General features: G+C 39.8%; 1 protein-coding gene across 1 annotated transcript in view; it reads right to left on the reverse strand.

Moving 5' to 3' along the window:
* The window catches only part of CCDC141 (coiled-coil domain containing 141), a 210,572-nt gene that overhangs the window by 189,091 nt on the left and 11,602 nt on the right, over positions 1–9,879 (reverse strand). Inside the window, 1 exon segment of the mRNA XM_021075317.1 lies at positions 7,218–7,340. Coding sequence (XP_020930976.1) covers positions 7,218–7,340 — 123 coding nt within the window.

Genomic DNA, 9,879 nt, shown 5'->3' on the forward strand with positions numbered 1-9,879 from the left:
TGTGGTGATCATCTTACAACACACGTAAATCAAACCATCATTCTATATGCCTTAAATTTATACGGTGATGTAAGCTAATTAAGTCTCAACTGGAAAAATAAATAAAATTACCTATGCAATTGCATTTGTGGTTCACATTTTATATTTCTATTTATTGCTGCTCTAAGAAGTATAACACACAAGCAAAGCATTTTATTTCCAACACATTGATAAAAGTTTAATAGCCTATGGGATCACTGAACCAAAGAATCTCAGGCTCCCAGAAGGCAGTCAGCAATAGCCTTCAGTGGTTTGGGTCTCTCTAGTTCCAATTATGTAACAACTTGGGATATATTTTGAGCTGAAACTTAAAGTAAAAAAAAAAAAAAACATGTCCTATGAAAATGAATCTGACAGCTCATGGTTCTTTAGAGTTCCCTCTTACTGACAGAGTAATTAGGATTTCTTTAAGAAAATCATACAGCCATATGATTATATGCATGAGTTATGGAGCTGAAATGTGAAACTTCTCTCACCTTCTTTGTCTTCTCATTTCATTGGTTGACCCAGTGCCTAAAATTTGTGCCACAGAAGCCCTCATACTGGTGCTCTGGCCTGAAACCTGGGGCTTTGGTTTCCCTCCCATCACTGTGTCTATGAGACAAAGCAGTGGGGACAACAGAGAGAGGAAAAAAAAATGTAAATTTAAGGCAAATTCAGGGACCATGGTTCCTCTGGTCAGAGACAGGACCCCACTTTCAGAGATTTAGGCACCGCCTGGCTGCCTCCACCCTCACCATCACTGCTGCCTTTGGAGAGACTGCCCAGGCTGGGGCGGAGTATCTGTCCTACTCACAGAAGTCCTCGTTCTAGTGCTCAGACCTGAAAGAGAAGACTTTTTTGGAATTTTTCTGTCCATATCTGATGCATACTTCAGTGTCAACTTGCTTTGAATCTAAGCTGGGTAATCCTGAAGAGAGAAAAAACACTGCTGGCTTGGTGGTCTTCAGAAATCTGATCTTTTCCCCTAATCTCCTTGCTAGTCCCTCCTTTTCAGCATCCTCAATGTACACACATTCTGCCAAGGTTTGTAGCTGCACTTAGTGGAGACAGGATGGAGGGTGCTTATTCCATCTTGCCTGAGACTGAAAGAGTATTCCATTTTAAGACAATTTTTTTTTTTTTTGGCTTTTTATGGCCGCACCTGTGGTATACGGAGGTTGCCAGGCTAGGGGCTAAATCCCGAGCTGCAGCCACTGGCCTATGCCACAAGCCATGGCAACATGGGATCCAAACCATGCCTGCAACACACACCACAGCTTGTGACAAAGCCAGATCTTAACTAACTAAGCAAGGCCAGGGATCGAACATTCATCCTCAAGGACACTAGTCGGGTTCTTAACCTGCTGAGCCACAATGGGAACTCCAAGACAATGGGATCAATGGCATCTCTGCAGCTGCAGGATGGGTTCAATCCCTAGCCTGGCACAGTAGGTTAAAGGATCCCACATAGCAGCTCCTGCAGAGTTGGTCGCAACTGCGGCTCAGATCTGATCTCTAGCCAGGGAACTCTATATGCCTGTGGGGCTGCCAAAAAAGGACAAAAAATGAGCAGAACACTTGAATAGAAATTTCTCCAAAGAAGATAGACAATTGTCCAGTAGGTATAAGAAAAGATTTTAAACTTCATTAGTTATTAGAGAACTACAAATCAACACCACGAGACACCACTTCACATATAATAGAATAGCTATCATTAAACACAACGCACACACACACACAAGCACACACAGAGTGAGAGAGAGAGAAAAAATAACATGTTTAGCAAAGATATGGAGAAATTGGAACACTTGTGTGTTGTTGGTGGGAATGTAATATGGTACAGCTACTATGAAAAACATTTTGGTGTTTCCTTAAAGAGTTAGAAGAAAAATGCCCTATGGGAGTTCCCTTCATGGCACAGCGGAAACAAATCTGATTAGGAACAATGAAGTTGCAGGTTTGATCTCACTTAGTGCGTTAAGGATCAGGTGTTGCCGTGAGCTGCGATGTAGGTGGAAGATGCGGCTCAGATCCTGCATTCCTGTGGCTGTGGCCAGCAACTATAGCTCCAATTTGACCTCTAGCCTGGGAACCTCCATATACCACAGGTGCGGCCCTAAAAAAAAAAAAAAAAAAAAAAAAAAAAAAAAAAGGGGAAAAGAAAAAGAAGAAAAAATGCCCTATGACCTGGCAAGTCCACTCCTAGATATACACCCAAAATAACTGAAAACATGTATTCTAACAGATATGTGTAAACCAGTGTTCACTGTAGCATTATTCACAATAGCTGAAAATAGCTGAAAACCCTATTGTCCATGGACAAATGTGCAATGTGGCATATCTATGTATTTCAGTATTATTCATTCATAAGAAGGAATGAAGTTCTAATACCGGTGACAACATAGATGAATGTTGAAAACAGCATGCTGAGTGAAATAAGCCAGACAACACAAGGACAAATATTATATAATTCCATTTACATGAATTCATAAGGGTGGAAAGTAGATTAGCAGTATCAGAAAAGGGAGAGTGGGAGTCATTGCTTAATAGATACAGAGTTCCTATTTGGAGTGTTGAAAAATTTGGGGAAATTGATACTTGTGATGGTTGAACAACACTGTGAATGAAATTAATGCCGCTGAATTGTACATTTAAAAATGGTTGAGGAGTTCCTGTCGTGGCTCAGTGGAAATGAATCCAAATAGGAACCATGAGGTTGTGGGTTCGATCCCTGGCCTCACTCAGTGGGTTAAAGATCCAGCATTGGTGTGAGCTGTGGTGAAGGTCGAAGACGAGGCTTGAATCTGGCATTGCTGTGGCTCTGGCATAGGCTGGCAGCACCAGCTCCAATTAGACCCCTAGCCTGGGAACCTTCATATGCTGCGGTTATGGCCCTAAAATAGACAAAAACAGACAAAAAAATTGGTTGAAATTGCAAATTTATAATATATATTTTACCATAATAAAAATTTTTACATAATGCATTCATAGTAAGTACTTCTGCTCACAGAAAATCCCACTATTCCTTCTTTAAAGAATACATTTTAGTAAGACTTTAAACTTTACTAATAATATATTCTATTCATTTTTAAGTAAACAGAAACAGGACAGAAATAAACATTCACTGAGTCAGAAATTTAGTCAGAATCAGGGAGCCAATAGATTTATGAGTAAATCAGAGATGACATTTTTTAGTATTTTATACTCTAGAGTGCCATTCTTCACTGAAGGCTAATATCATTTACTTACAAATATAGGAACCACGGTCTAGAGATTTTCTTGGTTCTTACAGTCCTAATTCTTTTGGACAATAGCAATGTAGTTGCTTGGAAGACAGATGCTGAGGGGACGAATGCCCTCAGCAACATCTCTACGGAATTTCCAGCTCCTCTTTTCCTGAACCACCTGAGGACACAGTACTGACAGTGGCACAGACAGTGCTTCTTTACCTGCTTACATCTCCCTATCCCCTTTCTTGAATTTTTTTTTTCTCATGAAAAATAATCAAGTATGGGAGTTTCCATTGCAGCACAGCAGAAACGAATCTGACTAGTATCCATGAGGATCTGGGTTTGATCCCTGGCCTTGCTCAGGGGGTCGGGGATCTGGCATTGTTGTGAGCTGTGATGTAGGTCACAGATGTGGCTCAGATCCCTTGTTGCTGTGGCTGTGGCATAGGCCAGTGGCTAAAGTTCCAATTCCAATTCGACCCCTAGTTAGGGAACTTCCATATGCCATGGCTGTGGCCCTAAAAAGAAAGAAAGAATCAAGTATGATTTGGGAATCTAGATGCTTTCAGGGAATGAATGCTTTTCCACATGATAATGTTTTCCCCACTGAAAACAGGGAAATATTTTTTTCTCTGGACGTTCCACTGGAATAGTTGAGTACATTGCTGAAAGGAAAATAAGATCTCTGGGGTATAGACATTACCAACATTAGAAACACTCATAAAAATTCTGTTTTCAGAATTTTCCCTTCAGTCTAAATTATTAGGGTTTGAGATAATTTTCAATGGAAGGCAGAAAACAGCTTTTCTATCAAATTAAACATCCAAATTTCTCTGATATATTAATTCTTAATGGAACAGTTACACCACTTTTTCTTTTAAAGGCAGCAGGCACTTCCATAAATCATTGTGTTCCTCCCCAAGATTTCCTTTTTAGGTATTTAAGGGTCTCTGTTATTATCATAATTTTTCACACAAAGAACCTGAGACCAGAGAGGCTAAAATGCTTTGTCTAAAGCAGAGTAGACTCAGCAGAGTATTCCTACAGCCTCCCAACACTTGTAAGAGTACATTCCATTTTATAATTAGAACAAATCCCAGGGCCCTGTGCCTAGGAAAAGAACTGGAATGAATATTAAATATTAAACATTATTGGCTTATTGAACTACTAATGTCCCTATCATTCAAAAAGCTCATATTAAAACTAACTTGGCACAACAACTTTCTGCTACAGTTAAGAGTGTATTTACCCCAACAGCATAATAACTAGTAAACTGATAAATTAGTGATCTGCAATACAGAATTCACATTTTTCTCATTTAAAAAAGTCTCCTGACAGAAAATCTGAAACTGACTTCAGACTCCTTGATTTTTAAGCCAATAGTATTGGAAGATGAAGCTACTACTTAAAATCTCTTGAGGGTCGGTGGCTGGTTTGGTAGGATGGGTGGTGAAGGAAGATACAGGAGATGGACATAAAGAGGTCCTGCCTGGAGGCCTATGTGAAAGCCAAAGTCCTTTTTACTTGTAACTTCACATTCTCAGACCCACATGCAGAGAGGGAGAATGGTCCCAAGATTCCATTGCCCATTATGGCAAGATCCACTATAGAAAGGAACCTTTGATTCATATTTTCCCATTTTTATAAATAAAAGGCCTAGGAGGCTAGCCCATAGCAGGAAGACTGGCATAAAAGGACAAGACCTTACAACTGAGAAGCACAAGCAACTTCTGAAGCTGGAGCCTGTAAAACATAAAGCGCTTTTGCAGCTGAGCACGTGTAGGATTTTAGGTGTGCAAATAGCGCATACTTGTTAAGAGCAGATCAACTGCTCTGCTACATAAAGAATTCTCCCCAGAGTTGTGGGGCTGGACAGGAATAGGTTCAGGGAGAAAGAGGTTGCCTTTGAGACCCAGACTGCTATGCATTTCCCATCAACCATAGTTCACCAGTGGCCCTGAATGTGTTGCCAGCTGTTAGTGGGACCTGGGGAAGGGATGAAGTTTCAAATCCAGGTTAACTTCAGAAACAGTTGACAAGTGCATATTGGAAGGGCTGAGAAAGTAAACCTCTGGTGACAGGCAGGATTGTGAGAAAGCACTGGGTTTCCACAAGTGCTAAAATTGAGCTTTTTCTGTAGCGCTAAGACATTGAGTTGTTAGCCAAATTACGAGTTAGTGGCATAATTAGTGCTGAAATAGAGATATTTTGATTCCTGGTTCTATGACTGCTCACATCATCATGTTTTTTTTTTTTTTAAGATACATGAAGAAGTTCCTGGTGGCCAGGGATTTCTACCTTGAAAGATAACCGAGAGCACAGAGTTGTCTACACAGGAGAATAAATTCTGGATTCTCACAGCCCCCCGGCCTCAGTTATAATTCTTTCTTTGACTTTTCAGCCTGATTTACCCACTTACTTTGATTACTGTCCAATCAGAAAGCCACTGCTGGTATGACACATCGGATGCAGATCGAATCTGCTTCTAAATCTAGGAAGCAAGTGTAAATTCCAACCTAGATGTTCAAAGATGACAGTAATATTAAAGTACTAAAGCCACAGAACATCTAGTCTTTGCAGGCTTCTGAATCAAACCTCTTTGATCTTAGTGATGACATTCATTTGCCTCTGAGGGTTATTACTCACAGCATTGGCTGTGGCACATAGCTCCATTCTCAGAAGGGGAAACCACTTGGGGTTTAGTGCTTTACCTGTCACCATCTTGAAGTTCTTAACAATTTATCTTTGAATGTGTTTTATAAGTGAAGTCCAGTGGGACAACAGAGGAAATGTTGGGAGATGGGAGCCTCATCTCGCATGTGGTCCTGCCTCCCGAGGAAAGAGGAGAGATTCTGCTATCCTGTCTGCTCCCCGTCCCTGCTCAGTGACCTCTGCCATCTGCCCTGGCAGAGGTCAGGGCACAGCTTGGAAGACTGGCCTGGCCCACACCCTGTGCACTGGGCCAGGGCTGAGGCCCAGCACCTGTGAGGGGCTGCACTCACCCCATGTAGATCCCCATGCCTGAAGGAGGTAAGAAGAACACCGTGAAGGGCCAAGAAAAAGCTTTTTCCTGCTTTTTGAACAGGAAGCCCCACATTTTTCCTTTGTGTTGGGCTCCCAAATTACATTCCTGTACCTGATTAGATACCTTATCTGGCAATCTCAAAGCCAAGTTGTTTTTAGATTCTTAATAACTACAGCATTATATGCTATAACTCTGAATTTACTAAAAGTATTCTTCGGTTTTAAGAATACTTTTTTTTTCTATTTTATTTATGTATTTATTTATTTTGCTTTTTAGGGCCACACCATGGCATATGGAAGTTCCCAGGCTAGGGTCTAATCAGAGCTACAGCTGCTGGCCTACACCAGAGCCACAGCAACTCGGGATCTGAGCCACATCTGTGACCTATACCACAGCTCACGGCAACACCACACCTTAACCCACTGAGCAAGGCCAGGGATAGAACCCACAACCTCATGGTTCTAGTCAGATTCGTTTCTGCTGTGCCATAACGGGAACTCCAGAACTCTTAATAGTAAATATAAAACCAGATATTTTTAATAGCTTAAGAGAGGGAAAGCCTCTACATTATTTTTGCTAGCAACAAAAATATTATTAACAATAGAAAAATTGGAACTGTTGTAATTTGACAGTATGTTGAATGAAATGGAAAAATGATGGAATTTCTTTTTTTTCACTGAAGGAGCCAGGGGGAAAAAAGTACTTATTTATCTATGGCAAAAATATTATCAGTCCATATTTTCTACCACATTGAGGAATGTTAAAAAAAAAAAAAAAAAAAAAACTCGGTACACCTCTCCAATGCTGGTGTTTGCTCATAAATAACTATAGTGTTTTTCCATTATCTATGTTAAAATGGCCATAGGCCAGTGACATCAAAGAAATCAAAAGGAAGCATAAGAAACAAGTATTTTTATCTGCTTCACATCTTAACATCTTACCTTGAGTTTGGCCAAAAGAAGTTCATGATCATGAAGAAGTTTTTTGGTTTCATCTTGATTACGTCCAATTTCTAGAAGATTGGGCTGTGATTCAGCCAATTGAAGTTGTACCCATTTGCCACACTAAAAATAAAAATGAAATAAAATGCACTTTTAGTTCCTCTTGTTCCTTCCCTTTCACCCTTCTCCTTTTTTCTTTTTTTAATTTCCAGTTATACTGTGAACACTTTATTCTTTCCACAGAGGTAGGCCTTATATAAACTGAAATAGAACAGGTCTAACATAAATCCATGCCCTGCCTTTTCTTTTTTTTTTTTTTCCTCTTAGCATAAATTCTTTTCTCTTAGCATATTGGATTTAAATTAAAACCTCCCAAATGAGGAACATACACCATAGACTATTATTATGCAATAGACTATTACTATTCTAATAGTACAAAATTATAGAACAATTCAAAATTTTACATTCTCTGACTTAGAAAACTGAATTCTCTAAAAATAGTGACTTGAACTAGTAGGGGGCAAGCTTCACCAAGAGGTAAAGGTTCCATATGTTCAACTCAGGCCGATTAGTGTCTTTACATGGACCTTCTTAATCAGAAAGAATAAATAGCAGATCAAGATTTGTTTAGCTTATTTCAAAGTTAAAATGTAATATCTTCCAAATTTTGTGGTTGAATATTTAGCAAAGTATGGACAACACTGTCAGTGAAATTAGATATCTGACAACTGCCATTTGAATAGTCAATGTTTTCCACACTCAGGACCCTTTCACTGCTCTAAGATATAATGCATCATTGCATTTCTTAAGGACTTGCTTTTCTAAGAATCAACAGTCAGTTAAACAAGAGGAACTACCATCAGGCATGTGCATGTGACTGGGTGAATGGTTGAAGAGAAATGAGAAAACCATGTGTTTATTCCAGATCATTAGTGCCCTGAGATTGGAAACGAGAAGCCCATATAGGTCAGACAAGGCACTTCTATTCCTTGAAGATGGACTTTCCACTTCGAATAGCTTGGGGTTGGGTTTATTTTATATGGAACAGCAGTGAATTAAGGGAAACAGGGAGGGAGGGTGGAGGGAACATTTTTAGAAAAACAGTTCAGTTAAAATAAGAGTTTCCAGTATAATTTTAGAGGCTTTTTTTTCTTACTGCCAATTTACCTATGATTCTTTATCATTTTGTCTATACCCATTCTTCCTCACCCTACTCTAAAAAGTATTTCATATCTCAGGAAAAGAGAAATTAACCTTTTTTTTTTTTCTTTTTAGGGCCACACCCACAACATATGGAGGTTCACAGGCTAGGGGTCAAGTTAGAGCTGCTGGCCTATGCCAGAGCCACAAAAATGCAGGATCCAAGCCATGTCTGTGACCTACACCACAGCTCACGGCAACCCTGGATCCTTAAACCACTGAGTGAGGCCAGGGATCAAACCTTCATCCTCATGGATGCTAGTCAGATTCGTTAACCACTGAGAGATGACAATGACTCCAAAGTCAACTTTTTTAAAAATAGTAATTTTGCCTCTTTTCCCTCACTGCTAAAATCTGCAGTTACTCAAAGCATCATAAAATCACATGTAAATTATCAATTTTTGCTACTTTTGCTTCAGGCTTCTTTCCGAGACCAGTCATTGCCTTTGAAAATAGATAGAGGTCAAGGGAATCAGCAGAGGCCCTGTTTATGTGAGACCAAGTTTTAAGAACCCTGGGGAATCTGTCTTGGTCAGAACACTTTGCATTCAATGCTTCTAGAGTGAATCATTTTGCTCAATGTCCAGTGCTGCTTTTCTGTTACAAATTTTCATGTTAACATAAAATTCTTCAAAGCAATTAAGTGAAATTAAACAGGACTTCTCATCCATGCTTCTTACAAAAGGGCAGAAAAGACATTCAGGTAAGCCTGGGGGGGGGTCTTGAAAGTTATCGGCTGGTGGGCACCAGCTTTTTTGCTGGATCCCCTTCATTAAACACTGAATTCTTGAGGTCTAAATCTAGGCATAATGCTTCAGGGATTTTTGCAGGACATTTCCATAGGAAATAAAATCATAGATGCCTTCTTTAACCTTAAGATGTGTGTCATCTGTACAAATAAATGGCCAAAATGCTTGACATAAAGTATGCAAAAACTTTTAAGCCCCAAGTGGCTTCAACTTCCTGCAGTTGAGAACAAAACTGACACATGCCCTTTGCACCTTCCCTGGTAGGGTCTTCATTACCCCAACAATGTGACAAGGATTTACTAGTGCCTCTGCCACCTCAAAACCAATGCTTCAGAATGCACATGTCACGGTCTCTTATTAGGTGTTCCCTGAGCTCCGTCATGTTCGAAACAATGCCACCCCTATGTGCTGGCATCCCCCTCTTTCCTCCTTCATCACATCCACTCTTAAAAGTCATAAACATTTCACAGGTCCACTGGACTCTTCAGCCTGGCAACCAGGAACTTGTAATCACAAATGCTTGGTCTTTAAAAACCAAAGTATATGTAGAGTTTGTTGTTGCTGGTTTTTTTTTTTTTTTTTTTTTTTTTAAATCAAGCTTCTGTAGATGTTTTCTGACCAGCTGATAGAGAAACTCTAGTAACTGTCTGAAACTTAGAAGAGGTTTCTCTTAGTTGCCAATTTAAGAAAGCAATTAAGATGTACTTGCTGGG

This window comes from Sus scrofa, chromosome 15, assembly GCF_000003025.6.
Source record: "Sus scrofa isolate TJ Tabasco breed Duroc chromosome 15, Sscrofa11.1, whole genome shotgun sequence".
Classification (NCBI taxonomy): Eukaryota; Metazoa; Chordata; class Mammalia; order Artiodactyla; family Suidae; genus Sus; species Sus scrofa.